Below are 23,695 nucleotides of genomic sequence, written 5' to 3'. Positions count from 1 at the left end.
GACACTAGCTGTCATACTTGAATCCCTTCATGATAGAAATTTAGAGATTAGTCAATCTTCCATGTCCTTCTTTACTTGGGAAGACTGTCTTTTTAGAGACTGCTAATGGATCTGTCCTTTAGAACAGTTAAGATTAAGTGGAACAAGCACTTACACATGTCAAAACATGTTATGATCCCTCATTGCAGCAGTAGGATTAAATATAACTGAATTTTGAAAAACTAGGGGAGGAGATAGCACTTACTACCAATTGGGTGAAGATAGACCTAATATCCTGGTAAATAACTTAGGCAATGATTTACATCGGTTCTTACTCAAGTCAGACCAGATCCCAAGCATACAATGAACACGAAGAATCATACATAGCCTGGAAAACAAGAGGATATTTTTGCAACTAGTAACTCTTTCATTTTACATTGAAACAGAAACTGTTTTTAAATTGTTCTGGCTGTGATGGCTAGTAATGATATTTTGTAACTCGGTGAAAAACGATAATTGTGAACTATTCCCTTGCATAGGTTGCCCATAATTTCAGCCCCTCTGTGCTATTCTTATGCAAAACCAACCAATATTGATAAACTAAGAAGGTAGTTTTACCTAAGGTGCACACGGAATCAATACCATTTTATTGGTTTTCCAACAGCCCTCAGATACCAGAAGGCAAAAAGAAAAAATGGAAAACGTGTGAATAAAAATCTTTACTGTAAATGAATTTCAGAAGAGCTTCTGCAAGTAGAGGAAATCGACAACTAATACAGTCAAGTCGTTTTCCAACCTCTCATTTCTGAATTTTACACCACACACACACACTTTGACATTTATATATTCAGATCTACATGGACACTAGCAACCACACAGAGAAGTTATTTTCTCCTACAAGATGTAGCTAACTTCACCAGTATACAAACTGCAATTTTGTACCTTTCTACACATTTCCATTTACCAGAAAGCAAAATATGGATTCCTCCCACCAGTTTCATCCTACCATACTAGAATGACAGAGCCTACTTTCACAGGCTGATGCCGTCATCACCGTGATATCAGAAAAGGATAATTTGAAGGAACTATGATCAAGTGCAGCATATACAACTGTTTTCCTACCATACATATTTATAGGGGAAAAAAGTACAGTAGTTGAAGATAGAAAATTACCTTATTTGTAAACTAAGAATACAATGTGCCCTCAGAATAGTCTGTGTAATCTGAAACTTGTTTCAGCAGGAAAGATGTGGCTTCTAATCTTTTGTAAAAAGGTTCAGAAAATGAAAATACAGAAAAGTATTTTATCCAGTAGCTCACTAGATGATTAAGCATTGAAACATTTGACTGAGAAACAATTGCAAGGACTTTAAAATCCACTACGGCTACCAGGACTTTGCAGAGAGACTAAGGAGGCAGTGGGCTACATCTGAAAATGACAAGATGGCTGGTGTGTCCACATTGGAAGAAACATTATATCACCACCAGATAAAAATTACTGAAAAAGAAATCCAGCCCAGAATGTGCCCCTGTTAGAACAGTTCTCCAACTGATTTTGTGCAGTTTTCATGCATACAGCTTATTTTGAAATGAAAAATCAAGTTTTTCTGACATTATCCATTTTTTAGGAAAGATGCTAATTTATATTGATATCATAAATTTAAATGTTCTAATTCCTTTGAGAGTTGCTGTGCTGGTATAAACACGCTCTTTTCAGATCAGCATACTGTGTCTGGTATTTTTCCATGTAAAATCCCTCCAGAGAAAGTCTGTTCAAGTCAAACTTGCTTCTCCTTAAACTATATCTACCTCCAAGAGACAAAAACCTGTTGAAACAACAACTTTGAGGATGTGCTTTCTGTACACTGCAACATGACTTTCATATACTGTGGCAGGAATATTTTTTTCAAACTGGTTATGGGAAGATATCCTTCATATCCACATTGGCAACTCTGCTTCATGAAGGAAGTTCCTAGGTAAAGGAGTCACTGTAACCACCTATTTAGTTGCAAGATCAGATTCATAATCTGATAAAGAAAACATCTCTGACCACATGACCACAGGATCTCTAAATAATAAGCTTATTACTTATTAATATAAGTAATAATAAGTATTTATAATTAATAATACTTATAAATAATCATATAACATTTAAGATAAATAATTAATGTATCATATTACATTTATTATCTATAGCATGATAATATTTTCAGGGTGTGCTAAAATGCCTTTTTTTTTTTTTTTAATTCCTCTCCTGATTACACCAGGTGCTCTTGCTACTGTGCAGGTGCCTCAACCAAATTAGAGAGGATATGTCCCATGCTTCTCTAGTATGGGAACAGAGTCTCTGCTATTGGCAGCAAGCACCTCCCAGCTCAAGAGAGAGAGAGAGTACACACCATGAGGAAACCTGTGGTTTTACCTGAATCACCTCAGAGAGGATATGAGGAAGTGGGGTGGAAACCCGTCTCTGCACTAACAGCATGGGTGTGTGACCTGAAAGGAAGAACAGGTACCACAGGAAATTCTTCAAGGATAAATGCCACTCCAGTTTCCAGTGGGCAAGACCTCCCTCAGACAGAATAGCAGGGCTGATGTCACTTCTGGTCCTCTTGAAGGGACCTCAGTTCATATTTACAGGGAGTGAGCAATGAGTGCTATGACCAGGACTAGGGGGGCCCTGACTCCACCCAGGTGGAGGAAAGGGGCAGTTGGATCTATTGGCCTGTGTGGATCCTGTGCCCTGGCACATCAGACACACAAGGGTATAAGGCTTCAGTTGACACCAGTGGACAAGGGACCCTGATGCCATCAAGATATGTAGGGGCAGAATCCATCTCTATTTCTGGGGATCCCAACAGCCGACTGTACTGGAAGCTGGAGTGAGCCTGGCTGGGAATGGATGGCAAAACCACCCCACTGTGACTGGCCCAGAGGCCACGTGAACCCTTGGCATAGATTACCTCAGGAAAGGGTATTTCAAGGACCCAAAAGGGCACTGTTGGAGCTGCGGAGACAGAGAAAATTAGACAGCTGAACATCTTGCCTGGTCTCTCAGAGGACCCTTCTGCTGTGGGGCTGCTGAGGGTCTAAGAACAACAGGTACTGATTGCTGCCACATCACTGCACTGTCAGCAAAACCACACCAGCTGGGACTCTGTTGTCCCCACCCATGAGATGATTCATGAGCTGGAGACCCAAGGAGTGGTCAGCAAGACTTGCTCACCCTTTAGCAGTCCTATATGGCCAGTGTGTAAGTCCCATGAAGAGTGGAAACAATGGACTGTCATGGCCTGAATGAAGTCACACCACCTTGGAGTGCTGCTGTGCTGGATGTGCTGGAACCTCAGTACAAACTGGAGTCCAAAACAGCAAAGTGGTGCCACCACCAACACTGCTAATGCTCTTTTCTCCATTCCTTTAGCAGCAGAGGCTTACTCAAGCCAGTCTGCTTTCAGCTGGAGGGGCGTGCACTTGGAATCAACTGCCCCATGGGTGGAAACACAGCCCCACTATTTGCCATGGACTGATCCAGACTGCACTGGAAAAGGGTGAGGCTCCAGAACACTTGCAGTACATTGATGACATCACTGTTTGGGGCAACACAGCAGAGGAAGTTTCTGAGAAAGTGGAGAAGATAATCCAAATCCTCCTGAAGGCTGGTTTTGCCATAAAACAGAGTAAGGTAAAGGGACCTGCCCAGAAAACCCAGTATTTAGGAGTAAAATGGCAAGATGGACATCATCAGAGTCCAGTGGGCATGGTTAGCAAAGTAGCCAGCTATGAATCTGTCCTGGGTAACCCAAAATGTTTCTGTGTTCCATACCTCTCTGTGCCCAAAAATCTTTACTGTCTCTATAAAGCCCTGTGGCTGGTAAACAATGGCGGACAGGGGCTGGGGGGTGCCCCGGAATCTTTAAAAGTCAAGTTACTCATGCAGAGAGAGTCTCTCTCTTGCCTCTCTGGCCACTTGGCTTGCCTCTTGGCCTTTTCTTGCCTCTACTTGCAACAGTAGCAACCCAAGAGGCTGCATTTCACAATCAAATACTGTTTCAGAGTGAATTTTGCAACGCCTGTCTACAGCCCCAGAGGAGTACTCTGTGCAGCCTCCCCAGCCAACCACCAGTGCCTGGCTGAGGTGAAAAGGTGCAGAGCATGAAGCACCCCAGCGAGCTGCACTGCTGTCTACTGCCAACAGGAAGGCAAAGTTCCTCTCGAGTTCTAGACCCTGGCCAAGCCCCAGCTGCCAGAGTCTGCCAGCTGCATTTCCCAACGGAGCTACTGCCCACCCCCCAAGGAGGGGAGGGTGGTTGCCCTCTCCCCTTTTTTTCACTACAGTGGTCACCCATGCCTGGTGCCATCTTCAGGAAAGGGATATACCACCGTTTTGAGTTTCTCTTTGCTCCTGGGGAGTCCATGAGATTTCACCAACTTTGTGAAGTCACATCTAGTGACTATTGCTGTTACTTTCTGCCTGTTGCTATTTCGATTTTTTAGTAAACTGCTATTTTGTCACTTGTAACAACTAGTCATATTCATTTCACCTTATTGGGGGAAAGAAATTGATTAAAACTAGGCAGAGGTAACTCATTTTAGAGTGTTCCCCTCAAACTGTCTTAAATAAAGGCAATCATCATTGACCATCAAGAAGGAAACACAGGCTCTCCTAGGTGCTGAGGGTTTTTGGAAGATGCATATTCCAGTCTACAGTCAGACTGTAAACCCTCTCTATCATGTAATACAGAAGAAAAATTATTTCAAGTGGGGCCCTGAAAAACAACAAGCTTTTGCACCCAAATCACCCAGAGATCTTGGAATTAATCACTAACTGTCCTGAAGACAAATATTTCAGACCATCATCATCGGAGGAGGAAAAGGCGACATGTGCTGAGGAGTCCCTACCATATAATCAGCTACCTGGGAATGAAAAGCGATATACTTTCTTCACTGACAGCTCCTGCCATGTTGTAGGGATACATTGAGAATGGAAAGCAGCTCTATGGAGCCCCATGCAGAAAGTTGCAGAACCTTTTGAGTGACAAGGTGGATCAAGCCAGGTTGCAGAGCTGGAAGCTGTCCAGCTGGCTTTAGGTACTGCTGAATGAGAGAAGTAGCCCGTGCTCCACCTCTGTACTGACTCATGGATGGTGTCAAATGCTCTGTGGAGGTGGCTGGAATGATGGAAAAAGACCAACTGGCAGTGCAGAGATAAACCCATCTGAGCTGCTGAACTGAGGCAAGACGTCACTCCCTGGGTAGAGAAGTTGGCTGCAAAAGCAGATCATGAGGTGCACACGTGCCCAAGAGTCAGGCTACTGAAGGACATCGCAACAATGGATGGTGGATCGAGCTGCCAAGATTAAAATGTCTCAGGAGGATCTGGACTGGAAACACAAGGGTGAATTATTTCTGGCTTGGTGGGCCCATGACACCTCAGGTCATCAGGGAAGAGATGCAACACCCAGATGGGCTCATGATCGAGGGATGGGCTTACCCATGGACTCTGTGTCCCGGATTATCCTTAACTGGGAAACATGCTGGGATCAAGCAGGCCAAGTAAAGCCTCTCTGGTATGGTAGATGATGGTCAAAATATAAATAAGGGGGACCTGGCCAATCAGTTACATCACACTCCTGCAGGCCTGCCAAGGCAAGTGCTACGTGCTCTTATAAACAACCACTGGATGGCTGGAGAAGTACCTGTGCCTCACCCCACTGCCTGGAACACCATCCTGGGCCTTGCAAAGGTACTCCTGTGGTGACCTGGAACTCCTGAGAGAACTGAGTCAGACAACAAGGCACATTTCCAAAGCAACCTTCTGGACAGCCAGGCCAGGGAACACAGTACTGAGTGGCTTTACCCTATTCCACATCATGCACCAGCCTCTGGGAAGATCAAACGGTACAATGGACTGTTAAAAACCACGTTGAAAGCAATGGGTGGTGGGACCTTCAAACACTGGGATTTACATTTAGCTAAGGCCACCTGGTTTATTTAACACCTGAGGCTCTACCAATTGAGCTGTCTCTGCCCAATCAAAACCTCCATGAACCATAGAAGAGGATAAAGTCCCTGTGAAGCATACAAGAAAATATTAGGGAATACAGTTTGGATTAGTCCTGCCTCAAGCAAAGGCAAACCCATCCTTGGGATTATTTTTGCCCAAGGACCTGAGTGAGCTTGGTGGATAATGCAGAGGGACCAGGAAACATGATATGTACCTCAAGGGGATTTGATTTTTGGGTGAGAGGAGACTGTAATGTTGAATTGTATAACACTGGTTGCTGAATGACACTGCCACTTTTTGCCAGAACTACCACGGACAATGAGTATGGACTGCCCCAGCAGTCATGAGCTCCTGATGCAGACTGAAACCCCTTGGGTTGCACACCAGCTGTCTTGCCCTGGAAGACATCTAGGATGGATAGAACCCACAGTTATGGACTAAAAGAACTTAATAAACTACTTGGAGAAATGGCTTTGGACTATGGAAATTATACCTGTGCTTGTGTGTGCGTATATAGTTGGAAGGTGTAGGATCTGGGTGCGATAGAAATGGCGAAGAATAAGGGGTGGATAATGTTCTAGTTTCAGCCAGGACAGAGTTAATTTTTTGCAGTAGCTGGGAGAGCGCATGGCTAAGGCTCAGATGTTACTTGACACAACTTCACTTGTTTGTTGAATTTCTTGTTGAAGAAATAAAATACACCTTCCAGAGGTACTGAAATTTGAGTTTTACTGATCCCTTGAAGCAATCAAAAATACTTCTGACAGCTTTACTGACAAAACACATTCAAAGCAAAAGTCCTCCAGCCCTCTGGCCATGATATACTGTTAGCCCATATGTTAAGGACAATTAACCATGAATTGAACCATGACATATACTAGCTCTGTCAGCCAATAGACTTTTCAAACCTATCTTTCTTCAGACATCCTCATTTCAGCATTTAAATTTCTCTTTGACCTTAGAAGGGGGTAGACAGAACAGATAAAGCATTCCTTCCTTACGGAGATGGAATAAGTTTTAGAAAAATAACTTATTCTCCATGATTAAAGAACAGGTAATCAACATCTATGTCTTCAGTCTGACTCTAAAGCATTGCTAAGTCAAAAGGAGACAAGGAAGATACTGGGAAATATCTCAACATTGCTCCTACTGATTTGTGTGGAAGACAGTGAACTGACTGAGATGGAATGAAGACTTACACAAACTTAGTAACCATCTGCTCTCAAGAAGTACTTCTCAGAGTTTCTGCAGAATGTCTGAAAAAAAGCATAGGGCTCAGAAGCAAGAACTTCCATCCTCAAGTCTAGCCAGCTGGAAACACAGAAGCAGCATTTGAACCCTCAGGATCACTCTGAGTTTCTGACTGAACCACTACGTGAATCCACAGGCTACGGTTTTTTTGGTCAGCACTAGAGAGGCATGGGTTTCAGATACAGAGTATGTGTTGCAATATACCTTCCCCATGTATTCATTCCTTCCAGTCACAAACACATTTTTTTTAAAGCCTAGAAAACAGGGAACATTTCCAGGTAGTAAAATGCATGTTCTTTTAAAAATCATAGACCACTGTGGACGGTATATGGTAACTTTTTCCTGTTACATAAGATTTTTACCTCAGTTTCAGGCCCAAATCTTTATCCTTCTTAACTAAAAAGATCTCAAATATTATTTCCTAGAGTAGCATTTGACTTCTTGTTATTTCATACCCTGGTTCCAATTCACTAAAATTACTTACAAGGAACTTGAAACTGGAGAGGTTTCAGATATCTTAAAGGCTACTCTTCCCTAATTATATACTAATACAGAAAAATTTTCTGGCAATGTAGCATGAAAAATATTTTAAACCTTTATGGTTTGTTTCCATTGAGTAAAGAAAACAATGAGCAGGCTAAAAATTAATTGGTGCTAACTTCTGTGCTTTTCTTTGAATGTTTTTACAAGCAATAATTAAAATCTATGTTTACTGCTATGCAAGCCCAGCTGCGTCCTTATTAGGCAAGTCTAAGTTCAACATTTCTGTGTAAAAGAGGGCCTGTCCTCCCTCTCTTTGCTATGTTTCCACCTCCTGTGTATGTAGGTGGGAGAGTGGGAGCTTGGGAATGTGAACTTGATCCAGCATTGATCAGTCAGGCAGCAAACTGTTATTGTTCTTTAGATACCAAGCATAACTCCCTTCTAGAATGGATAAGCTCCATCATTCTGCACAAAACACAGCTTTTGTGTTCAGCAGTGCAGTTAATAGGAAAAGGGAATGAAAATGATGGCTTGAAATTTATTAAACTTAAGAGCGATTCTAATGAACAAACACATGGAATCCAGTCCACAATTATTTCAGAAACTGAACATTTATTCCAAATACACTTCAACTTCTTGAACTTGTGCAGATTTACTATACTACTACAAGTGTTTTACCTCTGAGCTGCATGATACTGAAAGGTAGTCTGAAGAAAAACAGAAGGACACTTGTGAAAATCTGGCTTTTAACTGGAGAGGAAAGCCAGTGTTTCAGTAGGTCATTAAACTAAAACCAGTAAAGCCTCCTTCTTATCCTTAATGTAGACTCATGGTTCCAGCTGAGAATCTCAAAAGCATTTTTTTCTTAATTATTCAATTAATGAATTGAGACTCCTAAAACACTGTTTTAAACTTCACTTTTAGAAATTAGAACAACAGAGGCACTAAAATGTTTCAGCAAATGCTTTCAAATCTAAATTCTAAAAATTACTATCTACATTCAGCCTAGACACACCAAGTTATTCAGTGCTACCTAAGTGAGCACCTCACCTGAGGCAGCATGCTACCCAGTTTTAGAATGTGATCACACAATACTACGTAACAATGCTACTCAGATCTCGAATGTCTGTGGTTTTCTCTAAATCAGCAATCACATGCAATGCAGGAGAAACCTACATCAAACCCTCTAAAATTATAACAAGACTAAACCATGCCTGAACTTGAAGAGCTCTCTTCTTCAAGGTCTTTACTGACCTTTAACGATGTATTTTTTCCACATAAGTCATTCTCTTGAACTTTTCAAACTATTCTACAAACTAAAATACACCACTGTTGTGTGTCTCATTTAGGATATCTTAAGTGCAATTTATAGGAATGGTTAAGTAAATTACAAGGCCATTTTATGCCAATAGCCTTCTTTAGATCAACACAGAATCTATTTAAGTAATAACTGACCTTATAACTTTTTTGATAGCTTGTTACAAACAAAACACCAAATGCTGTATACTATGGTCTATTCAGAACAACTTTCAGGTGGATAGTCTTTATCTAAAGCATTTTTCAAAGAATCAACGAAGACAAAGTCTGTCTTAATTTGTTTATCTTCATGATTCATCTTTTATGCATGCTGTAGTACCATACACATTGTTTGTTTACATTTTTATATTTTCCCAAATCCCTTCTTCTAAGAAAATGGGATGTAATGTTGTCAGTACAACTGATAATTTCAGAAAAACCTTAGCACTGATGATTCATGTCCAAAAACTTTCTTATTGTGCTTGTTATCATTACAGAAGATATTGAACAATTTATATTGTTGACCTATGCTCATTTAAATTTTTAAGAACTTTGGAAGGATCTTTTCATCTTCCAATCTGCAACCTTGTTAACACAAAAAACCAAACAAAAGAAACAAACAAACCAATTTTCTTGAGGGGAAGTGCATATTATTCACAGTGTGGTTTCCACGTACAATAATAAGTACACAACTTAAGGCAGCAGTTATGCTTTCCTCAGATTATTTCTCAAATAGAATTCAACTATCAGTTGAATCAGTTATATTCTCTGCACTGATAGTAAAATACACACAAAAATCTCTATGTTCAGATAAAAAACTAATCAAAGAGTAAGCCTCAAACTTCAGTATTTAAACAGCAACGTTTTGTTCTTGGGACTAATCTAACACATTCCCTATTGAACTCTATTAGGTACGGAAGAAAATTATACCCCTTCCCTATTTTGTCTCCAAATCACATGCTTGAATGAGATTTTTGTACTTAACAGATCATTCTCACTGCCAAGCCTAATAATTTATTGTATCTCAACAAAAAATGTTGCCATCCATCAACATGTAGTTATTATGTACATCCAGGAAAAAAAAAATTGCCAGATAAGGCATAACTAACAATAACAAGAAATAGCAAGTGTTAACAATCCATAGCTTTAAGTTACACTCTGATCCAGTAAGAGTGATCCTAATGCAAGAAAAATATTCAAGTACCCCCCATAAAACTTGGGTGAACAACTGCTAAAGATAGTTCAAGAGTTTAGTAAAATCATTCTTTTAAAAAATATTTTGTTGTGGTTGGTTTGTTAGTTATTGACCATAGCTGCTATCTGGTGAAGCATCTTCCTGTAGAGCTATCCCTTCACCTGTACTTTTGCCTTAGTAAAAGGAAACAGGAAATCTATAAAGCTTATAACTGAGGCAAAAGCCAGGGCCCTTCCTAACTACAAGCTGCTTTATCAGAAATCATATTAAGTACTTGAACTGCTGCTGTAACATCCTCTTAAAATTTATAAAACCACAGAAGTACTCTACTTGCATTGATTTAGAACCCTTCAAGAATTACATTTCAGTTCAAATTTTTAAACAGTTTTGCTATGAGTTTACTTTGCAATCCATTTCTTCTTCAAATAGGACAATCATGGAATCACAGAATCTTGTGGATTGAAAGGGACCCTTAAGACCATACAGTCCTACCTCACCTTCTGTGGGAAGGTGCACATTCGACTAGACCAGGCTGCTCAAATCCAAGAGTTAAGCATTTACAAACAAAACCAGAAATACCATTAATAAATTAATATTCACCACTGGAAGATTTCTTTTGACTGTGTATTTCCAGACATGTTGATAATTTACAAATAATATTAAGTATACGGACCTTTAAATACTGCTTTGTCACAGTTACAAAACACAGTGCAGCTAGGAGAAAAGAACTGGCAAAAATAAATGGCAAAATTCTTACTGCTGTAACAGGAAGCTGTACTCCAGTGTTTATTCAAGATAGAAAACATGGAGTGGTAGTCCCACAAGATACACTAAGAGCTGCACATCCTCTGAAATACGTGTTGGCAATACCTACCTTAATCAGGAAATACTGTTTAAGGTGGAACAGTCGATAAGAATTAAACGTTAATAAGAGAATAAAATAACAAAAGGGACTAGGAGAAGGATACAGCAGTGCTATCACCTCTTTCAATTTTTCTTAATTGTGCGGCAATACTTGGGATGTTTATCCTAAAGCTGGGAGCTATTTGATCACATGACATAAGGAAAATCATACCTAAGCAACCTGATTGTCTTCTGTGAGGAGACAACTACCTGGATGGATGAGGGAAGAGTAGTGGATGATGTCTACCTGGACTTCACCAAGTCTTTAGACACCATCTGCCATAACATCCTCACCAGCAAGCTCAGGAAGTGCAGACTAAACAAGTGGACAGTGAGATGGATTGAGAAGTGGCTGAATGGCAGATCCCAGATGATTGTGTTTGTTGTCACAGAATCTAGTTGGGAGCCTGTCACTAGGGGTGTCCCCCAAGGGTCAATATTGGGCCCAGTGCTGTTTAATTTGTTCAGCAGTGAGTCAGACAAGGGACAGATCACTGACACGGACAGCACAAAGCTGGGAGCAGTGGCCAATACCCCAGAGGGCTGCGTAGCCCTTCAGAAGGACCTTGACAGGGTGGAGAGATGTGCAGAGAGTAACCTTCTGAAAGTCAGCAAAGGCAAATTCAGGGTCTGAAAATTCAAGTGTTATTGCACATGGGGAGGAATAGCCCCAGATGATGAACCTGTTGGAAAGCAGCTCTGCAGAAGAGGACCTGGAGGTCCGGGTGCACAACAAGCTGTCCATGAGCCAGCAGTGTGCCCTGGGGGCCAAGAAGGCCAATGGTGTCCTGGGGTGCATTAGGAGGAGCATTGCCAGCAGGACAAGGGGGGTGATCCTGTCCCTCTACTGTGCCCTGGTGAGGCACATCTGGAGTGCTGTGTCCAGTTCTGGGCTCCTCAGGACAAGAGAGACATGGAACTCCTGGAGAGGGTCCAGAGGAGGGCTAAGAAGATGAGTAGGGGACTGGAACATTTCTCTTATGAGGAAAAGCTGAGGGAGCTGGGCCTGTTCAGCCTCGAGCAGAGATGACTGAGAGGGGACCTTACCAATGTCTGTGAGTATCTGAAGGGGGAGGTACCAAGAGGAAGGAGCCAGGCTCTCCTCGGTGGTGCTGAGCAATAGGACAAGACACAAGGGGCAAAAACTGATGCACACAAAGTTCCACCTGAACACGAGGAAGAACTTCTTTACTGTGTGGGTTACCAAACACTGGAACAGGCTGCTCAGAAAGGTTGTGGAGTCTCCCTCACAGAAGATATTCAAGAACTGCCTGGACACAATGCTGTGGAATGAGCTCTAGAATGACCCTGCTTCAGCAGGGAGATTGGACCAGATGACCCACTGTGGTCCCTTCCAACCTGACCTATTCTGTGATACTGAGACTTGTAGGTTACAGTGTAGGATATATTGGAAACTAAAAATCATGAAGGAGGAGGCCAACTACTCTTCTTTTTTTCTTTCTCCCCTTTTTTTTTTTTGAACTGGAGAGTGAATGTGGAGAAGATCATTTTCCATTACACAAGATACCAACTGAAATACACAGGCAAGAAAGAATGAATATAGGAAATTTACTGGTAAATAATAGCATGTTATGTCACAATGCCATTTCAGGAGCAAAAGAAAAAGTGATGAAAACTGGAATGAGTTTAAGAAATACATTTAGAAGTTTATGAGATGCAGAGACTACCTAATGTTTATTAATCTACTTGTCAAACAGTGTACAACAGAGTTAAAAAAGGAGGAAAGACTTCAAGCTTATTTTTAAAAGGTTAATTACCTAGGGTAGAATAAAAAAATCAGGTAATAGTAACTGGGCAATATAAGACAGAGACAAGTTTGCGCAGAGCTGAGAAAGTCTTTCTAAAGCAGCATATGGCCTTCTAGCCTTAAATTCTAATTAAACACTGCATATACTGAAAGAAACAATAGAACTACACTTAGGAAAACAAATCATCATAAGCAGGTATGAAGTGGACTACAATGATTTCATAGGTGTTTTCCGGTTCTAAAGCTATTTGGTTCTTCTGATTCTACTTCTTGCCAGCTCAACTCATTGTCTAAAGGTAGTGGTATTAAGTCATTACTATTTTCACATGATGAAAAGTTGCTATAATCCCCCAGTGAGTCACTGCTGACACAGAAGTACATACTGAAGATTGCATGATTTGATAAAAGGTATTTTCAACAACACAGTATGTTTCACCTTATTTAACACCACCATGATGTGTCCCCAGGAAAAAACCCCTCATGAAAGCTTGTATTTGAGAAATGCTTTCTTTTCATCTTTTATATTCCTTATTGTTTTGTGTGTGAGAAAACCCTGCTCAGCAAGCCTGAAACCAACCATTGTGCAGTGGCACTCTTCCGTGTAAGAAAGAATTGGCCAGGTTATAACCACACCTTGTTTTTTATAACATTAATCTTTAATGCTTTAGAAAATAACAAATTGGAAATGTTAGTTGGCATGCAGAATTATTTTTTCATGGCAGCAAGCCAAACTCTGGTTTTATTTATTATTATGACTCCCTTACATCATGTTATTCTTGATTACTGCTGGTATATACCTGAGCCTGGAAACTAGCCCAATATTTAGAAAAGACCAGATAACTTTTCCAAGAGTGAAACAGCAACAGAAACTGACAAATATTAAAGTTACAATAGTTTAAGCTGCAAGTATAAAGGAGTGTGTGTGTATATCTATCTATCTATATATGTGTGTGTATATATATATATGTAAATACAGTTCCCTGGACAGAGTTGGAGTGGCAAATGTAACAAAGCACAGGTAAAGGAGTACAGGATCTTCAGTTAGACAGATGACATGACATATGACTGTAAAGAAGACAAAATGTAAAGAATACAAGATTACTCTACTGAAAGGAAGATGGTAAGATTGCTTCAGCAGTCGGGGGAGTGGAAAGTATTTACCCTTGTCTGTCTTAGCACAAGCACCCTTACAATGTCCTTAAGCTAGACACTGTTGTGAAGATAGTGAACTAAGCAGTGGGCTACGAACTCTGTTTTTAAGTGACCATGTTGTTACTGAATTTTAAAGAGTACCAGCTGCATACAGGGGATAGATTTGAATATAAACACAGAAAAAAATTTTGGAAAGCACCTTGATAGCTAATGCTGTAAATGAACTACTTGAGGTGAATTTTCTTTATACTCAGTGAATGACATGAATTTCCTGTCCAAAATCCACCAAAACATAGAAATAAAAACACAGAAACATCACAGCCAGTATAAAATACAAAAATTGTCATATGAGAGAGATATAAAGGAATCATGTTGGGACTTAAGAACAGCATGATGCATATTTCCCAATCCCACTATGGAGTATAGCCTCTCCAGCAAGGAAGTTTCCTCTGCAAATGCAGTGAAGTATTAGTATTTGTAGTTTAAAGTGTTTACATGCTCAGTCAAGTAACTTCTCATAGTAGGGGCTGCAGTATTAAGAGTGACTTTAACTGTCATGCTATAGGACTCTAGAATCAGTACAACAAGGGTTATAAGCACAAAGTTGTTGGATCTTGTGTGTAGGGTGCAGATGCTGCTTCTAAGCCTTTGGGATACCTTTGAAGCAGATATCTACCAGTTGCTTTTCAGTTGCTCCAGTACTGAAAGAAGGTAGTCAGTTGTAGTGGATACTTTATACCTCATCCTGCCCACACTGACTGAGTCTGTCATATGACTGTGCCCAAAGGAGCTGACAGAGACCTTCCTGTGAACACACCCTAGTCCACCCACCTAGTAAACCATATGAGAGAGGCTAAATCCTGTGGCATTCCTAGGCTGCTATTTATAAAGCAGGTAGTTCATCTGCATCTAAGATGTGATCTTATGCACCTTCACATAGATTCATCATATTAGCCAGGTTACTAGTTTGCTGAAATAATCTAAATACTTTTAAAGGGAATTTCAGTATCAGGTCCCATAAAGCACACAAGTAGATTTACAGTTTGGTAGTCAGTAATTATAGTCATACTTACACTATAGTTACTAACATATTGAGAGCTACTAAGCAACCTCTGAAGTCTGAATTTCCGGAAAAAAGGTTCCTCTAATGATTTAATAAAGCACAAAGGAAAAAAGGTTTCATATTCACTGAATGACAACAACTCCAGCTCTTTCAATGAAGTGGAAGTTGGTTCCCATAAGAGCCTGACAACTGATGAAGGCAACAAGTATAAATCATCTTTAAAAAAGGGTAAAAAAGAGGACCCTGGGAACTACCGACCGATCTATAGCGCCTGGGAAGATCATGGGGGACAGGGAGGTGATTTGAGACACCCAGCAGGACCTCACCAACAGCAAGTCCTGCCCGACCAACCCAGTGGTCAAGGGAAGAGCTACAGATGTCATTTATCTGGACTTCCGTAAAGCCTTTGACACAGTCCCCCACAACATTCTTCCCTCTGAAGTGGAGAGGGAGGGATCTGATGGGTGGACTATTAGATGGATAAGAAAGTGATTGGCAAGTTGCATCCAGAGGGTACTGGTCAATGGCTCAGAGCGTCAATGGACATCAGTGACAAGTGGGGTCCCTCAGGCGTCTGTAAAAGGACTTGTGCTACTTACTATCTTCATTAATGACATAGACATAAGGATCAAGAGCACCCTCAGCAAATTTGCAGGTGACACCAAGCCAAGTGGTGGTCTTGACACACCTGAAGGACGGGATGTCATCCAGAGGGACCTGGACAAGCTCAAGATGCAGGCCCATGGGAATCTCCTGAGGTTTAACAAGACCAAGAGCAAGGTGCTGCACCTGGATCAGGGCACCTGATCAGTACCAACACAGGCTGGGGGATGAACAGATGGAGAGCAGCCCTGGGGAGAAGGACTTGGGGGTGCTGGTGGGTGAGAGGCTGGACATGACCCAGCCATGGGCACTCACAGCCCACAAAGCCAAACATGTCCTGGGCTGCATCCAAAGCAGCGTGGGCAGCAGGGGAGGGAGGGGATTCTGCCCCTCTGCTCTGCTCTAGTGAGACCCCACCTGGAACACTGCATCCAGCTCTGGGGTCCCAGCACAGGAAAGACATGGACCTGTAGAAGTGAGTCCAGAGAAGGGTTACCAAGATGATTAGAGGGATGGAGCACCTCTCCTGTGAGGAAAGGCTGAGAGAATTTGATTTGTTTAGCCTGGAAAAGAGAAAGGGTGACTATTTGCGGCCTTCCAGTACCTGGAAGGAGCCTACGAGAAAAATGGAGAGTGACTTTTTACAGAGCAGGTAGTTACAGGACAAGGGGGAATGGATTCAAACTGAAAGACAGTAAGTTTAGGTCAGATATTAGGAGGAAGTTCTTTACTGTGAGGGTGGTGAGGCACTGGAAGAGGTTTCCCAGAAAAGCTGTGTATACTCCATCCCTGGAAGTGCTCAAGGCCAGGTTGGATGGGGCTCTGAGCAACCTGGTCTAGTGGAAGGTCTCCCTGTCCATGGCAGCGAGCTGGGAATTAGATGATCTTTAAGGTCCCTTCCAACCCAAACCCTTTACAATTTTATGATCAACAATATTATTGAGGGAAAAGAGAGACAGAGAGAGAAAGAGAGAGAAGAGGTCAGTATGCTGATGCTCAGAAGTAGAATACTAAATTAGCAAAATTACTGTTGACATTTTTAATACAGAATCACCAAACTAGCAGGGAAATCTCTGTAGTCATTAAAGAAAATTTGAAACAACTTACAAACCTGCTGTGTGTGGAAATATCTTTGATACATATTTTGTTTACACAAGCAACAGATATTTGCAAGGTATAACGAAACTACTCACTATTCATTCTGAGCAACTTATGGTACTCAGGAAAACAGAGTTTAGTTTTCACATTAATCAAAACCATTTCCAATTGTTTAGTCTGTTCCTATCTTCCTTATTTGTGATTTTAGAGTTCACTGTCAAACACTAATAAAGCACATCCTCAAAAAGATATGTGTAAATAAAATGCAAGAAAACTTATATTTCAGGAGCCAGCTCAGCCTCTTACAGCTACAGCTATGCAACATCAATCTCACACATATACTCGAATCAGCTGTTTGACAACGTGTGCAATTTGTTTACCAAAACCAAAACTTTGGTGTATTTTTAATAGAACTAAAATCAAGGCCCTCTCCTAGGAAATGACTGAGCATCAAAATGCATGATGATACTCCCTGTCCCTTCCTTTCCTCCCTTCTAATTAATTTTATTTTCAATAACTTCACACCAAAAAACAAACTCTGCCTTGATTTTACAGCATAGTCAAGTATTAGTCTTGAAACATTTTGATCTCAGGGTAAATCTTTCCCAGAAGCCTTCTACAGCATACAGGGATCAGTGGACATGCACATCTCTCAAGGTGTCAAGGGAAGAGCTCAGCCACGGTGTCTGGGTACAGATCAGGTTCTCTCACCACTGTCTGTTGTAATGAGCTCTCCAGTTATTTTGTCAATTCTGCCTGCAAACATGCTCACTCAGTCATGCTGCCTAAGTATCTGCACTTTCACATATGGAAACCAGAACTTAACATTCTAACTTTTAAAAGTTGGTGCTTTTTTAAAATACTAATGCAAGTGGAAACAAATTCAAGCACTAGGCAGGAGAAATCACAAGCAACCTAGGGGATGCCTGCTCAGGGGAAATCAGTTAGAAACTGAGTCCCACATGCTAAAAACTTAGTTTGTATAAAACTGGGTTTTGGTCCAAAATGAATAATCAGAGACTTCACATAGCACAGACACAGCTAAGCATTTTCAGTTCATAGAATTCAAAATATGAGTATTAAAACCTTTTAGTATTAGAAGCAGAAAACAATGCTAGTCTCAATGCTGGAATGCCAATAATAAATGTTATCTACACAGCAGATTCACAACCAAGTCTCACAATTCACAAGTTACCAAAGTACAAATAATTTAACATTTAATTACTATTGTCACTAATGCTTTGAAGTAATTCATATTCCAACAATTGCGAACAATGTTCCTTACATTTAGTAGATTCCACCATTATACTGTAAAGTATACTTTTGTATGACTACAGAATTAATTCATAGGATAAATTTTGTAAGATTTTCCCTTTGGCAGGTTTGTTGAGACAATTGTAGAAAAAAATCTCCACAATTGGTAAAAGCTAAAGCCATACAAAGGTGTGGAAAGCAGCCATCATCAAAATTGTTTATTTAAAATCATACCCATTATGAGTTCAGGTAGTGATTTAAAAACCATGAGAAAATTGAGACTCCAGAAAGACGTAGTATTTTGTGATGTAGTATTTTATATTTACCTTTGGTATTCCAGAAGTGTCCAGCCAGTTCTGGAAGATACTTTCTACAGTTAACCCAGACCTTTAAAAAAAAAAAAAAATTAGAAGATATGCAAAAAAACCCCCTTTTTTTCATATTAAAAATAACCCTTTAGAAGCTAGGCAAACACCCTAAATCCAAGTATTGGTTGTACTGCAGTGGTACAACACTCTTGGTTTTTTTAATTAATAAAGCCATCAGGGGTCCTATGAGCCAATTAAAGGTAGATCAGATTTTGTGTACTTATAACTCAAATCATAAATTCAGTGCTTATAAAGATTGACAGAGAAAGTGTTAGGTGGTAAACTGCATTTATGAAACATGTAAAGTATGAATGGGTGTTCTACTTCCTGTTAAATGGGTTTTTGTTTCTTTTACAGAAAAAAAATCAAGTAAATTTATACTGAAACATTCAAACCCAGTATTTTATTACAGAAGCAGCCCAACTGCAAAGATAAAATACTAACTAAAATGAAATTGAATACAAACTTTCTTAAACTTTGGGGTTTTAAAAAGCACTGATGGATATTAATTCTCAAAGTTACCAAGTGTCTAATATACTTTAGTTTTGTCTTTTCTGCACTTTCTTTATATCCTGATAACATTCACAGTGAAATTATGGAATCGTCTGGAGCTCCAACAAAAGGAAATAGTTTGTCATGATGAAGCTGTGTGGGACTGAAATAACCACATGCATAAGGATTTACAAATTCAGAAATTATATCTGCACTTTTACTTTTGTAGGCAGCTTCTGTGGCATTTACTTCAACTCTGGTTGAAGACTTCCCAACTTGAAGGGAAGCCAAATAAAAATTAATTAATTAATTAAAAAAAAAAAATCACACATGCAAGTACTGAAAAAAGGAAGTTGAGTAAGTCCTCAATGAATGTAAATATTCTGAGAATCAGAACAAATGTGTATGGCCCTGTGTATGGTAATGCCTTGGCAAGACTCATTCTAATGCTTGCAGTTACTTTCACATGTGTAATGTAAACTCAACCAACAAGCATTCACGAAAAGAACAGCTATTCCAAGCTCTGAATCAGGAAAGCAAGCAACACAATAAAATTTTTTTCTCTGATCATATGATTAAAATAATCACAGCAGTCAAAAAGGAGCATTTCTACATAGGCAGGATTCTGAATTTTAAGGAAATTACCATTGTGTCTGTTAGATCACTATATAAATCAATTTTCTACAGAAAACTGAACATATATGTGATTCTTGTGTAGTGTTCTACATTAAAATAAATTACTAAACATCCAGACTTGTTCCTTGTTATTTGTGCAAACTTACTAAATTTAGAACATTTAACTGCTATATCCCTCAGACTATAATTATCTTCACCTTATTACTGTGCTCGAAAAATTGGTGTGTAGTTTTAAGTGAGTTATCTGAGTCCCTTGACAGGGAATAAAGAGAAATATTTCCAAACAGTCAGTCAATTTAATTTCTCCAGAATAAGATTATGCTCTTGATTTCTTATTTCTGTCTGGTTACTAAAAAGGGTGCATACAGTTCTAGCTTAAAACCGGACACCAAAATTTTATGTAGGCAAAGGTAGGTCACTTGGATTGTACCATTTATTCTGTCTCAAGAAGCATAAGCAGGATAAAAACTTTTGTTATTTGTTGTTGCATGAATTAAACCCAATACAGCTGAGTGTCCTAATGCTGATGCAGAGCTAGGAGCTGGGGAAAATTCCCTTAGTTACACATTTAATTTGTCTTACCAAGGGATAAGAAACACAGCCTCACAATGTAAGGCTTCTTTCCCTCATTCCCAGAAACTAAACCTATATTGCAGAAAAAAATCTCTGCAAAATAATCTATGTTACATTTGCTATGTAGAGCCATTGTTTAACATACCCTCTATTTAATTTCAAAAACTGGCTTTGAAATGAGCTTATGACACCAAGGGGAATCTCACTGTTTCGACACTACACTAATACAGGCAGAAACCACTAGAAAGCTTCTCGGTCCCTCCTAAAACTTTGTCATTTTTCTCAAGGGCAAAACCAATAACACTGCTTTTTCTCTGCCTGGAGCACCCACAGTTTCAGATAAACACCTGTCATATGACCATATGCAATCTTTTGTCTTTGTATTTGCACACATCTTTTTTTAATTCCAAGTAACTTGTCTCAGCAGTTAACAGGCATTCACTATTTTTTAAAAATTATATTAGTAATGAGGAGACTATTGCAAGGATCTACTCTGAATCTCTTAAGTGTCAGTACTGAAGAACTATGAAGATGTTGGAAATGCTTCTACTAAAATGTCTGGCTTAGAAATAACCCCCAAAAATTTATCACAAATAGACTGCCATCTCAAAACAAGTGTCCTAGAGAAAGCACAGAGAGCCTGATATTTGTAGAGCTTGCAGTTCAGTAAGGGCACTTACCACCTCCTTACATTGCAGTTAAGCATCTGTAAGGACTTAAATCTAGTGTTTGTGAGAATTCCTGAATGGCCTTCTGGTTAAGGTTCTGTATTGGACAGTGGGATCTGGGTTGAGTTGATTAGCACCCTAACTCTTACAAGAGGTTCTTCAATTGCTTTGTCCAACAGTTCCCTACTGTAAAATGAGAATATGGTTACATCCATGATCTCATCCCTTATCTATCTGTTCAGATGATAAGCCAATAAGCCTAGGAATCATCTCCTAACATCACACACAGTTCAGATTCAACACTTTAAACAAAGTCTGTAAAATACTAACATTAGTGATAAATTGAAAATTAGCATTATAAAAGATGGCTATACATCAAGTTTTCAATGCACGAGGCTCTAAGGTACTCTACAAACTTTAACATAAACTCAGTTAATGCCTAAATCAAGGAGAAAAAACCATGAAAGTGTGCAATATTTTTTTAGGGTAAAGGAAGATAGAAAACTCTGTCATATCCAACTGAAAATACTTAAACAAGCATATCTGCTTCGTCACACATTCTTAAATGTCAGTAATTTTCAAAGTAAGCTATTCCAGCTGAATACAAAGGCATAGTTAGAGCAAATCAAAACATGACTGATTAGTGATTCTGTCAACTAGACATACCTTCCTGCAGATAAATTTTCTTTGGATTTTATCCAGCATATCTATGTTGGCTTATTAAAAAAATCGAGAAATCAAAACCACTGGGAATAATTTTTCACAATGGTTTGCTTCAGTATTTAGGTGCCTACCAGCTGTTTTTCTCGTTCAAAATCACATTCACAACAATGTGCATGTGAATCAAAGAAAGCAAACGTGAAAGAAAGAAATAGATACACCTGTATAGCTGAGTAGTTTGAAATTGCAGCATTATTTTAGTACTTAATTGACAATTTGTGAAGACATACAAGGAATGTGGTTAGTGAACCTGGGTTATTAACAGTACAAATAGCAGAGCTCCAACACAAGCCTTCCTTTGTCTATCATGTATTATTAAAACCATAGCTCATTAGTAGATTTGTTTACTTTATTGAACGAAATGAAATAAAAAATACCAGCAGAAAACCCCTAAGAGCAGAACTGACTTGCTCAAAAAGATTTTGCAGTCATAAAGTAGCTGCACAAGCAGCAACTCTGATTTATCTAAGACTGGTGAAACTGTCTGTTGCAGGGGTAAACGCTGATTCTTTGCACAGCTCACATGTCGGGCAGATGTGGAAAGGATCACCTTGCAGCAAAGATTATGGGTGTAAGCCTTGAGGAGAATAAAGCCACTAGAGTTTTATCAAATCTAATGCACTCTGATACATAGACATGTAAGAGGGGAACTTGGTGTTTTGTTGGTTTGGTTCAATGTAGTGAAGTTTCACTCTGATACATAGACACGTAAGAGGGGAACTTGGTGTTTTGTTGGTTTGGTTCAATGTAGTGAAGTTTCAACTTATATGAGTACATAAAACACCTCAGTTATAGGTGGAAAGTATTGTAGATTTTCCACAGAAAGGCCAAAATAATGTGAGACTCTAGCCAGTGCATGTAGTTTAGTAAAGGCTTTGTAAACAGAGAAGGATAATGATCAATACTCATTTGTCATTCTTTCCATTAGTCCTTCACACAGACAAATAAACTGTCTTAAAGGCAAGAAATTATAAAGGACCACAAGGTACTGCTCAGTTTATCTGATGTCAGTATTCATCTGCAGTCCAGAAACAGAAGGATCCTGCCTCACAGCATGGATTCCTACAGCTTACATGCCATTATAATTGAGTCAGAGCAGGAAGTGAAGTAGCCCTATAAAGTAGGCATAAAACTCTCCTCCTCCGACTACAAAAGGCAGCAAAAATCCGTAAGAAGTTAAAAATCTGGATCTTGGAGCTACTAATCACTAGCAATGTTCTAAAAAATATCCTCTGAATAAAAACTAAAGCAATGAAGTGCTTGAAGGTGAGGATCTTCTAGATCCAGTCTCTGTACCCAATAGTAGAAAGCTACATTACCACAGTGTAATAACCACAGAAATTTCCACACTGTTTCATGATCACTTTCTGCCAATATTCATCCTGTTCTCATTACAGAAGTCTGCCATAAGCCAAATTCTATTACTAGCTACATAATTTGGCCCTGTTGTCACAGCTGAGTGCAGGATTTGGTTTGATTTGATTACCTACTACAAATCCCTCTTTACTACTTCTTTTTTTTTTTTAATGATTAAACCAGCTTCCATTACAAACTTCAGTGTATTACAGTGCTTAATATTTGTCAAGTTTGAAGCATGTAGTTTAAACATTTAAATTTTACTTGGCAGAATTGCACTAGCCTGGCAGGCTTTGTGTGCTATACAGAATTTTTGCTCTAACACTGAAATGCACTTCATTCCTACATCAAACTTTGTGCAAAAAAGCACATCAGCAGACAATCTCTAAAAATATTTAATTTCTATCTTTCCTCCCTTGTCTTTTACCTCAGGTGAATATTTCTGTATAGCCACAGAATGCATTCAAGAACTAAAAAACCATCTTCCCAGCAGATAAGAAATAAAGGCCTTCTGTATATCAAGGCACTCTATTATTCCTTGCATCACTGTTGATATCTGCTGAGTAGTTTTGGCAATAGATAGTTCAGATATGCTATATATCTGACTGTAAAATGAATTACCATACATCTGAAATTTCTTTCACACATTCTGGAATGTGATGCATCACAAATGGAGCCATACTTCTTTTGCATTAGTCTCACTGGAAGTTTAAGTATGTTTTCAGGCAGAAAAATGGATGCTTATGCAACAACATTTTGCACTGGGTTTGGAGTTCAGAAAAACCCAAGTGAAAAAAAAAAGTGTATAATCATACCATTTAAAAATCACT

At 39.5% G+C, this 23,695-nt stretch overlaps 1 protein-coding gene across 2 annotated transcripts in view; it reads right to left on the bottom strand.

The window, feature by feature from the left end:
• Nucleotides 1–23,695, bottom strand: part of AOPEP (aminopeptidase O (putative)) — a gene marked incomplete at its 5' end in the record, with an annotated part of 173,784 nt that overhangs the window by 80,540 nt on the left and 69,549 nt on the right. For both annotated transcript variants that reach the window (XM_082301942.1, XM_082301943.1), the window contains one exon: nucleotides 18,379–18,439. In XM_082301942.1, the coding sequence (XP_082158068.1) occupies nucleotides 18,379–18,439 (61 nt within the window). The remainder of the gene's footprint in view (nucleotides 1–18,378; nucleotides 18,440–23,695) is intronic.

The sequence above is a fragment of the Coloeus monedula genome (assembly GCF_965178545.1).
Source record: "Coloeus monedula genome assembly, chromosome: Z".
In the NCBI taxonomy this organism is placed as follows: domain Eukaryota; kingdom Metazoa; phylum Chordata; class Aves; order Passeriformes; family Corvidae; genus Coloeus; species Coloeus monedula.
The sequence above is the reverse complement of the archived record's forward strand: the minus strand, read 5'-3'. Positions and strand labels throughout refer to the sequence as shown.